This window comes from Rana temporaria, chromosome 1 (genome assembly GCF_905171775.1).
Source record: "Rana temporaria chromosome 1, aRanTem1.1, whole genome shotgun sequence".
NCBI lineage: Eukaryota > Metazoa > Chordata > Amphibia > Anura > Ranidae > Rana > Rana temporaria.
Genome location: NC_053489.1, coordinates 106,773,218 through 106,790,768, shown reverse-complemented (window position 1 = coordinate 106,790,768; position 17,551 = coordinate 106,773,218). Strand labels below are relative to the sequence as shown.

The window sequence follows — 17,551 nt, the reverse complement described above, 5'->3', positions numbered from 1 at the left end:
TTTTTTTTTTTTTTGCTTCAGTCAGTCTAGGTTACAGGGATCCTCAAACTACGGCCCTCCAGCTGTTGCGGAACTACACGTCCCATGAGGCATTGTAAAAATCTGACATCCGCAGACATGACTAGGCATGATGGGAATTGTAGTTCCTGAACAACTGGAGGGCCATAGTTTGAAGACCCATGGTCTAGGAAGATAAAAAATGTAAAAAGCTAATTGATATTGAAATGACAAGATAAAATTAAAATGCTCGTCAAGCTTAGAACTTTTTATTTAATTTTGGATAGAATAGGGAAAAATGAGAAGTACTGTTGGGTTTTTATTGCTATCCCTTTTAAGCCAGCTATACATGGGTCAAAGTTCAGCAGGGATCGGCTGAATTTCCATCCATGTATGGGTAGGGAGGTTGTAGAGAAGTCGATCTATTGTAGAGAAGTCACTGTTTACTGACAGCAGGGATGTCTCCCCACTGTCACAATACAAAGACTCAGTGGGAAGGATTCCCTATCCACATCAAGTGTGTGAATGGGGGAATTGGGTCCTTCTTCCTTCCTAATAATAATAATAATAATAATAATAATAATAATAATAATAATAATAATAATATTATTATTATTATTAATTTTTTTTTTTTTTTTTGGTTTTGTTCAGCCCTCTGGTTGAATGGATAATACAAATGACTCCTTTATGGGCAGCTTTATAGAGATTTAAAGAAGGACTCCAGGAATGAGATTACTTTCTACCATTACTTTATGCCAGCTTGGCTAAAATGAATTTATGCAGATGCTTCCTTTCTTGTGGCCAATGGTCAATCTGTAATTCTACTTTTGTAGCCTATGCTACATGCAGGAAGTGGCATGCTTTTCTGGTGCATGCTACAGCGACTTCCCCACTATGTACTTTTTAAAAGGAAAAATAAAACAAAAATAAAAATCACCAATTGGCGGAGGTGGAGATTGTGATGTCATTTACCCACCTCTCCAGTTTGGCCAATTAGAGGGAGCCTTGTGTTCATTGAAAAAAAAATCAGTGGTTCTCCTGAGTGGCTGGGGTGCCGGAGAAAGCGATGCTCTTTATTTAGTCTCAAGCAGAATCCACTGAAGCACCTGCCTGAAGAGACGTTGCTTCCTGTATGTAGCATACGAGGTGTAGGGCCGCTGATAAGGCAGTTCAATCGGTCCTCTTGTACTGGACCCGAGCCCCATCACTTCAAAAGGGGGGCCTGGGCATCTGTCTAGCAGGAGAACTGCCTTGTGACTCTTGTGGATCCCTCTGCAGCGCTGCAGGGGGATTGGTTGTAATATTTGCCCGTTCCACATGCTTGTTCACATGTGCTTTTCTCTCTAAAGAGCAGTCAGCATTTAGATTGCTCTTCAGAAAACATTTGACAGGCAGTAAGGAGACCTATTGCCTGCTCTAACCCCATATTCATGCACTGCGAGGCACTTGCAGGGCAGCTCTATTCACTTGAATGCCTTGTCTTGTTTAATGAGGGTAACATTTCTGCCATTGCTGCAAAGCATGGCATTTTAACAAAAAAAATATTAGAGGCCCTTGTGTGTGTGCATGCACTTGGCTATCCAGAGAGACTTCAAGAAGCGCCACCTATTGTGGAGTACACTTGACCGTCGGGGTAAACCCAATGCAGACAGTTGAACGTAGTCAGGTGTCCGTTTAATAAACTGTGAAGTTTTTTCTTTGTTCAGTTCTCAGGGGGAGAACAAAGGAGAAGTTTTTCCTCTGAAAACGGGTGAGATCTGTGTAAAAGTGGGTGGGCTGCCTGTAATCTCGTGAGATATTGTGAGATTACCGTTCCAGCGGGGTTCAAAAAGTGAAACTAAAGTTTTTAAAAGAACATGTAATTACATGTTTTCAGACATGTAATTATATATATAATCTATATCTATCCTGTGTATGTACAGTGAGGAAAATAAGTATTTGAACACCCTGCTATTTTGCAAGTTCTCCCAGTTGGAAATCATGGAGGGGTCTGAAATTGTCATCGTAGGTGCATGTCCACTGTGAGAGACATAATCAAAAAAAAAAAAAAAAATCCAGAAATCACAATGTATGATTTTTTTTAACTATTTGTATGATACAGCTGCAAATAAGTATTTGAACACCTGAGAAAATCAATGTTAATATTTGGTACAGTAGCCTTTGTTTGCAATTACAGAGGTCAAACGTTTCTTGTAGTTTTTCACCAGGTTTGCACACACTGGAGGAGGGATTTTGGCCCACTCCTCCACACAGATCTTCTCTAGATCAGTCAGGTTTCTGGGCTGTCGCTGAGAAACACGGAGTTTGAGCTCCCTCCAAAGATTCTCTATTGGGTTTAGGTCTGGAGACTGGCTAGGCCACGCCAGAACCTTGATATGCTTCTTACAGAGCCACTCCTTGGTTATCCTGGCTGTGTGCTTCGGGTCATTGTCATGTTGGAAGACCCAGCCTCGACCCATCTTCAAAGCTCTAACTGAGGGAAGGAGGTTGTTGCCCAAAATCTCGCAATACATGGCCCCGGTCATCCTCTCCTTAATACAGTACAGTCGCCCTGTCCCATGTGCAGAAAAACACCCCCAAAGCATGATGCTACCACCCCCATGCTTCACAGTAGGGATGGTGTTCTTGGGATGGTACTCATCATTCTTCTTCCTCCAAACACGGTTAGTGGAATTATGACCAAAAAGTTCTATTTTGGTCTCATCTGACCACATGACTTTCTCCCATGACTCCTCTGGATCATCCAAATGGTCATTGGCAAACTTAAGACGGGCCTTGACATGTGCTGGTTTAAGCAGGGGAACCTTCCGTGCCATGCATGATTTCAAACCATGACGTCTTAGTGTATTACCAACAGTAACCTTGGAAACGGTGGTCCCAGCTCTTTTCAGGTCATTGACCAGCTCCTCCCGTGTAGTCCTGGGCTGATTTCTCACCTTTCTTAGGATCATTGAGACCCCACGAGGTGAGATTTTGCATGGAGCCCCAGTCCGAGGGAGATTGACAGTCATGTTTAGCTTCTTCCCTTTTCTAATGATTGCTCCAACAGTGGACCTTTTTTCACCAAGCTGCTTGGCAATTTCCCCGTAGCCCTTTCCAGCCTTGTGGAGGTGTACAATTTTGTCTCTAGTGTCTTTGGACAGCTCTTTGGTCTTGGCCATGTTAGTAGTTGGATTCTTACTGATTGTATGGGGTGGACAGGTGTCTTTATGCAGCTAATGACCTCAAACAGGTGCATCTAATTTAGGATAATAAATGGAGTGGAGGTGGACATTTTAAAGGCAGACTAACAGGTCTTTGAGGGTCAGAATTCTAGCTGATAGACAGGTGTTCAAATACTTATTTGCAGCTGTATCATACAAATAAATGGTTAAAAAATCATAAATTGTGATTTCTGGATTTTTTTTTTTGATTATGTCTCTCACAGTGGACATGCACCTACGATGACAATTTCAGACCCCTCCATGATTTCCAAGTGGGAGAACTTGCAAAATAGCAGGGTGTTCAAATACTTATTTTCCTCACTGTATATATACACATGGGTGTGTGTATGCACACACACACGTGTGTGTGTGTGTGTGTGTGTGTGTGTATATGTATGTGTGTGTGTATATATGTGTATATATGTGTGTGTGTATATATATATATATATATATATATATATATATATATATATATATATATATATATATATATATATATATATATATATATATATATTTTATGTTGTTAATATTCATTTTTAACCCACTGGTGCTGATATTAGGAAGAAATAAGCCTTCTTCCTCCTATCACACCAGCTTCTCTCCCAGATTCTCCACCTCTGAGCTGGTGAATCTGGAAGGGAGATATTTCAGTGGAAGAGCTGTGAAATCTTCAAATCTCGGTTTATTAAACTGGCCATTTGTGACAAAACAGCCATGTGCTGTGATGAGAAGTGAAGAACATGTTCTCTGCTCCTTATCTCAGTTTATTAAACCGGCAATGCTCTGTGATAAGCCGTGATCATCATGATCTCGGCTTATCACGGTTTATTAAACGTACACCTCAGTGTGAGAGGTAAGGTCACAGTGCAACATCAAGTTCTGCTACAAATTGGGGAACTCAAATGCTTTTGCGACATGAAGGAAACGACTATGGATGAGCCACATCGGGGTTTTCTTTCTGTGTTGTGTTGGGGGATCATCGTCATACCCACCTATCTTGCACCATTTGAAAAATTATTTTTTTTCACTTTGGACTCGCCTAAGTGTCTCTTCACGCAGTTTAATGGACATTTAGGTTCTCAATATGTTTATGTTGTCTCACCATTTTGCAGGCAATTTGATTAATGTATATTTAATTGTGCACTGTCACTTCTATGTTTGCATTATTACATATATCACTAGGTTCTCATGTGTAGCTAGCCTTTGTGGTTGCATAGACCGAATCTATTGTAGCCAGCTAAATCCGATCTTGTTACTGGAGTTTCCAAGAAGTGAAAGAAGCTTGAATTCCGTTTTGCTGCTAATCGCAAAATCCAAGTGTGATTTAAAGGCCCATTGATCACCTACATCAGTGTGTGTTTTAGCATCTAATGGTGTTTCCCCCCCCCCCTTTTATTTTAGCACAATGTGTCTTCGGGTAATGACCATATGGTACTGGATGGCCCAATGCAGCAACGAGCTAATAAAGTTGGTGATATGCGGCCTGAGCTGATTAGCGGATATATTCCAGCAGGACATATACCAAAGCCCATTGTCATGCCGGATTATGTGCCGTAAGTATTGATGAAAGCCATGTTTGCATACCCAGTTTGTATGTGCCTGACATCTTTTATTTATTTGCATGTGCTGTCCTCTAACAGTGTGAAATGTAAGTGTACATGTAGAGGGGAAAACCATGTGAGTGCCCTGTGACCTTAAATGATCCAATGAAGGACAAAGCAACCAGTTACTCTGACTTTTCTTGCTGCCTGCTTATTCCAGTGCAAGTGACTTTAAAGCGGAGGTTCACCCAAAAGTGAATCTCCGTTTTTCGGAACCCTCCCCCCCTCCGGTGTCACATTTAACACCTTTCAGGGGGGAGGGGGTGCAGATACCTGTATAAAACAGGTATTTGCACCACTTCCTGGTATAGACTCCCACGGGAGTCCGACCCCTCCACGTCACCTCCCCGTCGCCCCCCCCCGTTGTGTTCTGGGAAACACTCAGCTCCCAGAACACAACAGGGACCAGTGGGAAGGGCGCAGCGCGATTCGCGCATGCGCAGTAGGGAATTGGGCAGTGAAGCCGCAGCGCTTCACTTCCCGACTCCCTCACCGAGGATGGCGGCGGGGGAAGCCTGAAAGCCGAGCTACATCGGCTTCGGCTGCCGATGTCGCTTTAAAAAAAAAAAAAAAAAAGTACAACATTTTACAAATTGATTATTTGTTGCATTATTAAATGAAAAATATACATTTTACACCCCCATATTCTAGGTAAGTACCAGAATTGTCAAATTCATATTTATTAAGCATTTTATTTCCATGATGGCATTATTGGAGTCTCCCATAGCAATATCTCTGGTTCTTAATTTACTTGTGCTGCGCTACTCATCTTGGAGGAAGAGACACACTTTGGCATCATAACCTTGGGTGCTATAGGACCCTTTTTTCCAGTATTTGTTATCTGTGTATTGATGCAGAGTGGGCAAATTGTGTTTCACCCTGATATCATGGCCTCAGTTTCTTTATAATATTGATATGTTTTACTGCATATTCTATTAGATGTGGACAAGATTTTTAAATATATAAAATATTAATTTAAAATGTCCTACAACTTATCTTTATAGTAAAAAATATATATATTCATTACAGAAAATACCAGGCAATAAACTCGGATGATGAGCGAGATCGTTATAAGGCGGTTTTTAATGACCAGTACTCTGAGTACAAAGAACTGTCGGCTGAAGTCCAGGCTGTCTTAAAGAAATTTAGTGAACTGGATGCTGTTATGAGCAAATTACCTAGGAACACAGAGAATGAGCATGTAAGTATCTACTATCTACTAGTCTCTATACCTCCTGTTTATATCACGGAGCCATCACTACTGAGCTGTATTTGAAATGTTACAGCGTGTGCGGGGAGAAGATCCCTTACCCTCTGTCACAATGTAGGGTTGGCGTGGCTGCAGGTGATTTAGTAACATATTACATGTTACACCCTAAATATGGGCACTACAGGTGAACTTATCCTTTAATCGGCCATTGCAGGCACTTCCAATTGTGAACCTGACTTCATATTTCATCTTGTATGCAGACAGATATGATGATAAAGTATAAGGAAGGACAGGGCTGCTGATGGAAATCACAGGCCCCATACAGCTTACCTGACAGGGCCCCCCTCGCCTCTGAAAATATCAAATTATATTTTTGCTAAAATAAAACGCCCGTAATGCTCAGGGCCATCTTTAATATTGTTTGGGCCCTGGGCAAGCATTTTCCTGCCCCCCCCCCCCCCCCCCCCATGCAATTGTGCTCTTCACACCAACAGCCCAAAAAAACATACACACACTCTGTAACCCCCCTGTCCACAGCCACCTCTGTACCCCCCTCTGTCCACAGCCACCTCTGTATTCTCCATATGCAGCCACCTCTGTATACCCCCCCCCCCCAGTCTGTCCACAGCCACCATTGTCAGCCTCCCTTTAAAGAGTTCTCACCTCCTCTTCACCAATTCCTCCTCCAACCCCCCTCCTCAGTTCACAATTCTCATCCTCACCACGACGCTGCACCTTCTGTTATGTGTGTGCGTTCTTTTTCCAACACACAGTGCAGTCTCAGATCTGTAGCAAACAGCCAGAACACTTCGCTCTGTTCTGTGCTGTGCTATAGAGGTCTGAGAGTGGGGGTGACGGGACAGGGGAGCACGGACAACCGCTCTGCCTCACTCCCTGTCACAGCCACGATCCTGCAGCTCCTGAAAGAGGGAGAAGCAGGACGAGTCTGCTCTTACACACAAAGCCCGCAGCTGCTCTCCTCTCCTGTTAGTGTAGCCGCTTGTGTAAACTCGGCCGGCCGGAAGAGGAAACAGGGAGGACGGCACAGCTGTGTTTGTGACCGCTACACGGGAGAACTATTCTAAGGCAGCACAGGCTTCAGGGGCAGCTGCTTTGGGCCCCCAACAATGATGGGGCCCTGGGCAGCTTCCCCTTTTTCCCGGCTTTATGAATGGGATTATGCCGGGCCGTCACAGCGCCAGAGCGGCGATACCCGGAAGAAGCTCTGAGGGGACATGGCGGCGGAGGGGAACGAGGAGCACTTTGAGGGCCTCGATTTTAGGTAAGTGCCACATAATGTATGTATCTAGTATGCTCTGCATAGAAACCAATCGGCTTCCTGGTTTTAATAATTGAACAAGCTGAAGTTAGAAGCTGATTGGTTACCATGCACAGCTGCACTAGAGTTTGCACTTTCCATCCAGTTTTAGTAAATCAACCCCAGTGGTTCCTAGTGATTATGCCACTGATCTGTAATCTGTAGATTGCCAGAGGACTGAACAGTTAAAAGATAAGTTCACCTTTCTGAACATGCTGCACCCATTTTTATCAGGTCCACCTAAAAAACTGACAGGCAGACCTGATTGGACAGCCCGTGGGAAAGGGGCCTTGGGGTGTAAGATGTTCAGCGTCTGCCTGCTCTTCCCCCCCCCCCCTATTTTTTTAAAGATGAACTGGACATAGATGGCTAGAGTTTTGGTTGTTCAGCCGGTGAGAGACAGAAAGTCACGCCATTCTCCAATAATTTTCCACAATTCCCTAATAATTGTTTACCTGGCTCAGTCGATTTTAAAGTGGTGCTTGTAGGACCAGCTATGGCTCCAATTTTGCCTGATTGAGTAGAAATTGGCTTGAATTAGAGTAATCTATGGGGACCTTTAAGCTGGCCATACACAGATGCATATTTCTCCATCCACGCAAAGAGCCGGTTCACACTGGGGCGACCTGTCAGGCGACTCAGCTGCCTGACAAGTTGCGGTCCACAAAAGTCAATGGAACCGTTCTAATAGGAGCGACGCAAGTCGCTCCGACTTACAAAAAGGTTCCTGTACGACTTTGGGGGCGACTCAGGGCGACCTGCATTGACTTCAATACTGAAGTCATTTTACAAGTTGCCTCTCAAGTCGCCTTGAGATCGCCTTGCCGAGTCGCCCCTAAAGTCGTGCCGCCTGTGTGTGAACCGGCTCTAAACGGCACAGATGCAAAAATCTCCCAATGTGGCTATTGCATTCTGACTACCACCAGCTTTCAAAATACCCAAATAGTGCCTGCATCTAATTGGATACATTTTCTGCCCGACTCCTTCCATTTTTCAATAGAAGGATGTTGGGCAGAGTTGTGCCAACATGGCCACCCACTGATTGAATTTAGTTCAGGTGTGTGTTTTTCTTTTTTTAATACATATAAATACAGGATACATGAAGGTTGATTAGCCTGTACTTCTGTGTTAATAAATACAACTTTGTATTACATCTGCTGCTTACTATAGTTTAAGTAAAATATGACACCAATTTAAAAGTGTTGCTGTATTTTTCAGGAATACCAGCGGATTGCAAAAGTTTTGCAAGAATATCAAAAGAAAAAGAATGTGAGTATATTATTTTGTATTTCACAAATATTATAGAGGTTTTATTTACTATAGTTTTAAATATAGTACATGTTTTGCAGTAATACAAAGTAGGAACAAACTGCTTCTCTCACAGGTGAACAATTAAAAGCACACCTATGTCCTTTTTGTTTGTTTTCTTTCTTTCTTTCTTTTTTTGTTTGTACAGAGCATACGTCAAATCCATAAAAACCGTGAGAGGACAATACAATAATTTCACTGATCAGGGAACAATCCATTACAAACCATGGGTTGAACGAGTAAACCTTGAATGAGGATGTAGATACAATGGGAAGAAGAACTATGTGAACCCCTTTGCGTTAACTGCAATAATTTGTCATAAAATGTGATCTGATCCTCATCTCACTTACAACAGTAGACAAACACAATGTGCTTAAAGAGGAAGTAAACCCACTTAAAAAAAAACAAACACCACCTGCAAGGCAAAGGTATATTGAGTTAGTATGCATAGCATACTAGCTCATTATGCAATACTCACCTCAGATCGAAGCCCCCGCAGCCGTCCTCGTACACCACTCGGGCGGCCGACATCTCTCTCCGGGGGTTACTTCCGGGTAGCATAGCTCCGGCACTGTGATTGGCCGGAGCCACAATGACGTCACTCATGCGCACAGGAGCCGCCAGTCACAGCACAGCCTCCTTTAGGAAAGGCACAATCGCTGTTGTTAAAGTGTGCATGCGAAGTGGACTTCGGTACCCGTCATTTTTGTAAATATCTCCTAAACCATGGAGGTTTAAGAGATATTTTAAGCACCTAGGTAAGCCTTAATCTAGGCTTACCTGTAGGTAAAAGTGGTTGTAAAGGGTTTACAATCACTTGAAGCTTATAACACGCAAACAATTGTAATTTCTGTGTCTTTATGGAACACACCCATTAAACACTCACAGTGCTGGAGGAAATAGTAAGTGAACCCTTGGCGTTTAATAGCGGATCGAACCTCATGTAGCAGCAATGACTTCAAGCAAGCGCTTTTGGTAAGCCTGGATCAGACCTGCACAATGTTTAGGAGGAATTTTTGACCATTCCGCTTTACAAATCTGCTTCAGCTCAGATACGTTTATAGGATGACTGGTGTGAATGGCTCTCGGGGGCATTCTAAAGCACCTCTGTGGGGTTAAAGCAGTTTATTTTTTTTTGCAACCTGCAAGGCAATGTCATAATATGCTAGTATGCATTGCATACTAGCACATTATGTGAAACTCACCTTAGAACAAAGCGCTTCCAGCGGCGCTCTGTCCCCGCTGAAGGCACTTCCATCTTTACCTGGTCTTTCTTCCGGGTTTGCCGACTCCGGCTGTGTGAGTGGCCAGAACCACGATTACGTCACTCCTGCGCATGTGCACGGGAGCCACCGTTTTCGGCACAAGACTCTGAAGGAACGTCCCAGGTGGCCATTCCTTCAGTGTACATGCGCCGGTGACGTCACCAGCTGCATCTACAGTAAATATCTCCTAAACGGTGCAGGTTTAGAAAATATTTACAGTACCTATAAGTAAAAAACTATGCATGGGAATTTACTCACACTTTAAGGTCTGGGCTCTAAATTGGGCTACTCCAGAAGGTGCATTTTCTTTTTCTGAAGCCAGTCTGTGGCGGATTAACTTTGATGTTTGGGGTCAGTGTCCTGCTGCATCACCCAACTTCCACAAAGCCTCAACTGGTGGCCCTGTTAGGGTAGGCTGTATGGGGCCCCGTGATTACTTACAGCAGCCTTCTGCAACTACAAGCATCCAACTTAGGTGTGTGTGTGTGTGGGCACATACGGCTGATTGGCCTGTTGTCAATTTTGACCTATATATGTCTTGGTCTTCTATATTTTTTTTCCACAACAACACAGCAGGACAAAGAACCCCTACTTTGTCTTTTTTATTTCAAACACTTAGAGATGCAGCCCTAAATGTTCCACAAATATTTACATGTGACCATCTCCTCCACTGAAAGTTTCCCAATATACACTGCTCAAAAAAATTAAAGGAACACTTTGAAAACATATCAAATCTCAACAAGCAATAATCTCATGCTGGATATCTATACTGATATGGAATGGGTAATGTGTTAGGAATGAAAGGACGGTACATCATTTGATGTGAATTAAAAACTATCCACCTACAGAGGACTGAATTCAAAGACACCCCGAAAATCAAAGTGAAGAAATTGCAAGCTAGTCCATTTTGCTGAAATTTCATTGCAACAACTCAAAATGGTCCTCAGTAGTTTGTATGCCCCCCAAGTGCTTGTATGCATAACTAACAACATCAGGGCATGCTTCTAATGAGACAACGGATGGTGTCCTGGGGTATTTCCTCACAGATCTGGACCAGAGCATTGCTGAGCTTCTAAACAGACTGAGGTGCAACCTGGCGGCACCAGATGGACCGAAACATAATGTCCCAGAGGTGTTCTTTTGGATTTAGGTCAGGTGAGCCATTCCTGTTATCAATTTCTTCATCCTCCAGGAACTGGCTGCATGCTCTCGCCACATGAGGCCGGGCATTGTCGTGCACCAGAAGGAACCGAGGACCCACTTCACCAGCATAGGGTCTGACAATGGGTCCAAGGATTTCATCCTGATGCCTAATGGCAGTTCGAGTTTCCCTTTTGTGTAGCATGTAGAGGTCTGTGTGTCCCTCCATGGATATGCCTCCCAGACCATCACTGACCCACCACCAAAACCGGTCATGCTGAACGATGTTACAGGCAGCATAAAGTTCTCAGTGGCTTATCCAGACCCTTTCACGTCTGTCACATATGCTTAGGGTAAACCTGCTCTCATCTGTGAAAAGCATGGGGCACCAGTGGCGGACCTGCCAATTCTGGTGTTCAATGGAAAATGCCAATCGAGCTCCACAGTGTCCGGCAGTGAGCACAGAGCGCACTAGAGGACGACGTGCCCTCAGGCCACCCCCATGAAGTCTGTTTCTGATTGTTTGGTCAGAGACATTCACACCAGTGGCCTGCTGGAGGTCATTTTGTAGGGCTCTGGCAGTGCTTATCCTGTTCCTCCTTGCACAAAGGAGCAGATACGGGGCCTGCTGATGGGTTAAGGACCTTCTACGGCTCTGTCCAGCTCTCCTAGAGTAATTGCCTGTCTCCTGGAATCTCCTCCATGCTCTTGAGACTGTGCTGGGAGAGACTGCAAACCTTCTAGCAATGAATGACACGTATTGATGTGCCATCCTGGAGGTGTTGGACTGCATGTGCAACCCCTATAGGGTCCAAGAATCGCCTCGTGCTACCAGTAGTGACACTGACCCTAGCCAAATACAAAACTAGTGAAAAACTGTCAGAAATGATGAGTAGGGGGGAAAAAAATGCCAGACACCTCCACCTGAAAAACCATTCCTGCTTTGGAGGTTGTCTCATTGTTGCCCATCTAGTGCACCTGTTGTTAATTTCAATTAACAGCAAAGCAGCTGAAACTGATTAACAACCCCCTCTGTATACACCCCTCCCCCTCTGCTACTTAACTGACCAGATCAATATCCCAGGTGTTCTGATTCATAAGTGTTACTTTAATTTTTTGGATTCGTGTAGTTACCATTTAAATCTAGCACAGATTAAGAGGTAGAAAGCTTTTGATTAAAGGTTGATGTAACCGTACATCTACTGTGTCTTGCTCCATGTCCTCTCTGAAGTAGCTGTAACTTTTTTTTTTTTTTTTATCCATCATTAGAAAATACTGTTGTGATAGCTTCTCTTATGGACTTGTTTTTTTGTGGAGAATGAGCGATTGGTTTCAGTATAAATGACATCATGTTTTTTGTGACAGGACCCAACATTTCTGGAGAAGAAGGAACGATGTGAGTACCTGAAGAACAAGCTGTCACACATCAAGCAGAGAATTCAGGAATATGATAAAGTTATGAATTGGAATGATGGATTTAATTAACTTTTACCAAATAGCTTTTTTTTTTTTTTTGTGAATGCCTTAATACGCTTTAAACCCCGATTCCCTTTATGCCTTTTAAATATTGCAGCTTGTTTTTATATTGAATATTTTGTAAATACTATACTCTCCAATGGTAAATACTGGATATCCTGTGTGTAACAATATGATTTGTTGCTTCTTTCCTAAATGGTTTGCTAGTTATACTTGAAGGAGATGCTGTCACATTTAGGATGTGCTGCCCATTTCATGGACATTAGGGTGGATTTGAAAAAAAGAATTGCGCACAGCAACCAATAACATTTCGGATTTTACTTTCCTTCCAGTACTTGCTATGGGAAACGCACATGAGCTGATTTACTAAAACTGGAGTGTAAAATCTGGTGCAGCTGTGCATGGTAGCCAATTATCTTCTAACTTCAGCTTGTTCAATTAAGCTTTGACAAGAAAAAAAAAAAAGAAAATCTGGAAGCTGATTGGTTTCTATGCAGAGCTGCACCAGATTATGCACGCTCCAGTTTTAGTAAGTCAACCCCCCTGTTATAATAAATTGGCCCCGATACTCTAAGAAAATAATATTTTTCTGGTACCAAGACAGATTGTATATATTGTTTTAGAGCTGCATTACCAAAAAATAAATAAATCTATTTGTTTCTTAGTACATTTTTGCTTTTGCTTTTGCAATTTATTTAATCTTATTCCGTATTTAAAAAGTAACTTTTGTTGAGAAAAAAATATTCCGCTCTGGGTGATCTATGTACATTACAAGGATTTTGACAAATGTTTTTACAGATTCCTACCTTTTGTTATTCTCAAGAAATCTCTGTGTGTTTGTCTGTGCCCATGAGCAAAACTGAGTTTAATGGGAGTGGTTTCATAATTCTCAACAAGCTGCTGTACCTGCAGGGTTCTAATGAGGAAAATTGCAGGATCTGCATACCTTTTTAGATGTGATTTCGTATTGCAGACTTTTGGGAACATCAGTGAGCTAATCACACGAGCAGGAAATTGCATATCTGAGGGGGGGGGGGGGGGTCATTCTGTACACATTGTGTATACAGATCACCTCCCAGGTAGCCATATTGCATTTTACAGAGAATTACAGTGCTGCAGATTGAAAAGGAATGGTAATTTTTAATAATATTCAATTAGAATATGACTTGTGTTGCAATTGTATATGCTATATTATTCTTTTTATGTGGGGGGAAAAAAATAGAACTGCTGCAGGAATGTGCAGGCATCTCCTCTGGAATTTCTATTTTATTTTTATAAAGTGATAGTTGCTTTAAGGACAAATGTCAGGGAGGAAAAAATACATGCAGTATATAATTAAAACAAAATGGTAAATTCTGTGAGCTAAAGAGCTGTTAAAGTCATTAAACATTATGGGCCATATTCACAGACAGCGGCGTATGTTTGAGCGGGCGTAGCGCATCTCATATGCGCTACGCCGACGTAACCTAGAGAGGCAAAACCAGTATTCACAAAGCACTTGCTCCCTAAGTTACGGCGGCGTAGCGTAAATGGGCTGGCGTATGCCCCCCTTATTCAAATTCATATGGTAGTGGGCATGTTGTATTAAAATTAACTGTGACCCCGTGTAAATGAATGGCCGAACAAACGACGCATGCGCGCGCATGCTCAGAATCACGTTGTATATACTCCCTAAGGTCCGACGGCTCAATGAGTACGACATGAACGTAACCTACGCCCAGCCCCATTCACGTACGACTTATGTAAACAACGTAAAATACGACGGCTGTTTCGACATCCTTACCCTAACAAGACTTACCCCTGCTTTAGGTGGGATAACTTTACGTCGGACGTACGCCTTACGTAAATGGCGTAGCTTACTGCGACGGGCGCAAGTACGTTCGTGAATCGACGTATTTAGGTTATTTGCATATTCGATGTGTAAATCAATGGAAGCGCCCCCTAGCGGCCAGCGTAAATATGCACCCAAGATACGACGGCGTAGGAGACTTGCGTCGGTCTGATGGAGCCAGAATTCGGGCGTATCTGGTTTCAAGAATACGGCGCATAGATACGACGGCGCATCCGTGGACTTACGCGGCGTATAAGAAGATACGTCGGCGTAAATCCTACCTGAATCTGAACCTATCTGTTTAAATGGAAGTCCAGCCAAATATAAAAACACCCTTTTAGTTTAGTCGTACATTCATAAAGTATAGGGAAATTCTCACTGGTAGGTGATTGTCGTCAGGATAAAACGTGAAGAGAAAAACGAAAACTTTACAGTTGTCAGTAATCCACCATTCACAGGATTTCTTTTTTCAAGGAGTACAAGGCATTCTCTGATTGGACCAGGTATGGATCATGCAAATGGGCAGTGCTCAGCACAAGACTGTGAATACTGCGACAATGCCTATATTCAAGCCGATTACTATGATTGTCACCTCTCACAACAGTCCCTCGTGTATGAAATATGCATACCTATGTTGGTCCAAGCTGGACCAATTTATGCAATAAAAATTATACCTAGAGTTAAAGCGTTTGTTACCCCAACACTTCATATTCCTGATATGTGCCTGCTGTACCATGTACTTGTATGAAAAAGTAGCCTGTTCTCTTTATATTGCTTCCTTTATTTGAAATCCCTGGTGTTCCTGCCAGTCCCTCTGCTTTCCTATTAAAAACTGATCACACTAATGGCCCGTACACACGATCCGAATATCGGACGAAAACTATCGTCCGATGAAGAATCGTACGATTTTCGGATCGTGTGTACACTACTTTCGAGAGCCGATCACGACAGTTCATCCGATTTTTTATTTTTTTTTTTTTTTTTTTTTTGGTCGTACGAGAATTTTCGTGACTTTAATAACCTAATTAATTTTACTTGCGACTATTAAGCGAAAAAAGTCGTACGATTCGGATCGTGTGTACGGGCCATAAGCGAGAGAATACACCGTCAGTTCTCTAGCTTATTCTGGGTACTCGGCCTGCTCTCCGATGATCAGACTTGTCCTGACACGCCGCCCCCGCACAGCCATTCTCTGGGAGGTTCAGTGTACTGCTGCTTCTCCTCCCCCAGCTGAGAACAGAGGGAATGTAATCACTTACAAAAAAATGGATTTATAATTTTTTTTTTTTTATATATCTATACAAAAAATGTTTGCCTTTTATTTCTATTTTAAACTGAATGGGTTGTTTTACAAGGTGATTGTTTACAATCTCTTGAAGCTTTAACTAAGTGATTTAGCAGAGCTGGCAGGCCTAACTGATGTGTACTAATGATTTTGTCTTTAGCACAAAATAATACTAATTTTACGTACAGTGTCATTTTACCGTTATAACATTTAATGTTAGTGCTGTGTTCATATATCAATATACAATTCTCGGTGTTGCATTTGTTTTATCAGAAAAACAAATATTTCATATCTCCTCCATTTCCAAATTTACTCATGATAAGTATTGTGTACAAAAGTGTATTTCTATTTTATCAACTTCCAAGCCTATCTAAGTGAAAAGTTTATCTGATCTGTATAACCAAACAAATGATCTGTGTGCAGTGGGGGTGGCCTTCTCTATGATTTTTCCTTATGTGTAAAATGATTTATAATGGGAGACTGAAAGACCTCTACAGAGGATGGAACTCCAGGACATCCTTGCTGAATGTAAAATGTAGTTTTTATTCACTGAAATCCATGCAGAAGCCATGGCCAGAGATTACAAAGTGTTTACCACCCCACTGATGTCATGTGAACACAATTTGTTTGCACTTATCTCACAGGAGATCTGGTTTCCTCTTAAAAAGAAGCAAAAAAGGCTGGTCATTTAGCCCTTGTTCGTGATTTGTCAGTTCAAAATCGCATGACATATCACACACTATTGCCAGCAATGGAACTGCTGCCATGACTCATGTCAGAGACTTTGAAAAAGGTTCCTGCACTATTTCTGTGCAATTTCATGTGTGACTGGCATTGACATCTATGGCCCAGATTCAGTAAGCAATTGCGCCTGCGTAACCATAGTTACGCAGCGCAATTGCTTACTTGCGCCGGCGTAACGAGTTCTCCTGATTCAGAGAACTCGTTACGCCGACTGCAGCATAATATCTGCGTGGCATAAGGCTCTTATGCCACGCAGATTTTAGGCTGCATTCTTGCGATGACCGCTAGGGGGCGTTCCCATTGTGGTCAGCGTATAGTATGCAAATTGCATACTTACGCCGATTCACAACGTTGCGCGAGCCCTGCGTACGCAAATTACGTAGTTTGCGTACGTCGGGTTTCGCGTAAGGTTGCACATCCTAATAGCAGGCGCAGGCAATGCTATAGGATACCCGTCGTTCCCGCGTCGCGACGTTCAAAATTTACGTGATTTGCGTAAGTGATTCGTGAATGGCGCTGGACGCCATTCACATTCACTTTGAAGCAAATGACGTCCTTGCGACGTCATTTGCCGCAATGCACGTCGGGAAAGTTTCCCGACGGAGCATGCGCTCTACGCTCGGCGTGGGAGCGCACCTAATTTAAATGATTCCCGCCCCCTACGGGATCATTTACATTAGGCGCCCTTACGCAGGGCAATTTTAAAGAGCGCACACGCAATTTACGGAGCTACTGCTCCGTGAATCGCGCGCAGCGCAGATAATTTGCGGGGACGCAGGGCAAAAACGCTGCCCTGTGCCTCCGTAAAAAAGGGGCAAATCGTACCTGAATCTGGGCCTATGTTAATAAAGTTGCACAGATGTCAGCAAGCTGCACATGAAAATCGCACTGATCGGCAGCGAAACCGCATTAAAGTAACGCGATTTCAAATCCGCTATGGTGTGAACCAGGGCTAAAAGCAGAACTCTAATGCCCCCATACACAAGATCTGATTATCGGACGAATGATCGTCCGTTTTTTTTTTTTTTTTTTAATGCTAGTCTCACGTCTAATCTGATAAGTTTACTAAAGTCACGAAAATTATCGTACGACGGAATAAAAAATTGGAAGTGATGTAATGTGTTGTAATGCATTTGTATTGCATTTTCGAACGACAGCTGTACTGATTAA

The 17,551-nt window shown here is 42.8% G+C and overlaps 1 protein-coding gene across 2 annotated transcripts in view; it reads left to right on the top strand.

Annotated features, from left to right (window-relative positions):
• The window catches only part of MARVELD2 (MARVEL domain containing 2), a 38,638-nt gene extending 25,831 nt beyond the window's left edge, over positions 1 to 12,807 (top strand). For both annotated transcript variants that reach the window (XM_040341564.1, XM_040341568.1), the window contains exons 4-7: positions 4,605 to 4,756; positions 5,834 to 6,005; positions 8,551 to 8,601; positions 12,411 to 12,807. In XM_040341564.1, coding sequence (XP_040197498.1) covers positions 4,605 to 4,756; positions 5,834 to 6,005; positions 8,551 to 8,601; positions 12,411 to 12,530 — 495 coding nt within the window. In that variant the 3' untranslated portion in view covers positions 12,531 to 12,807. The remainder of the gene's footprint in view (positions 1 to 4,604; positions 4,757 to 5,833; positions 6,006 to 8,550; positions 8,602 to 12,410) is intronic.
• Positions 12,808 to 17,551: the final 4,744 nt, after the last annotated feature.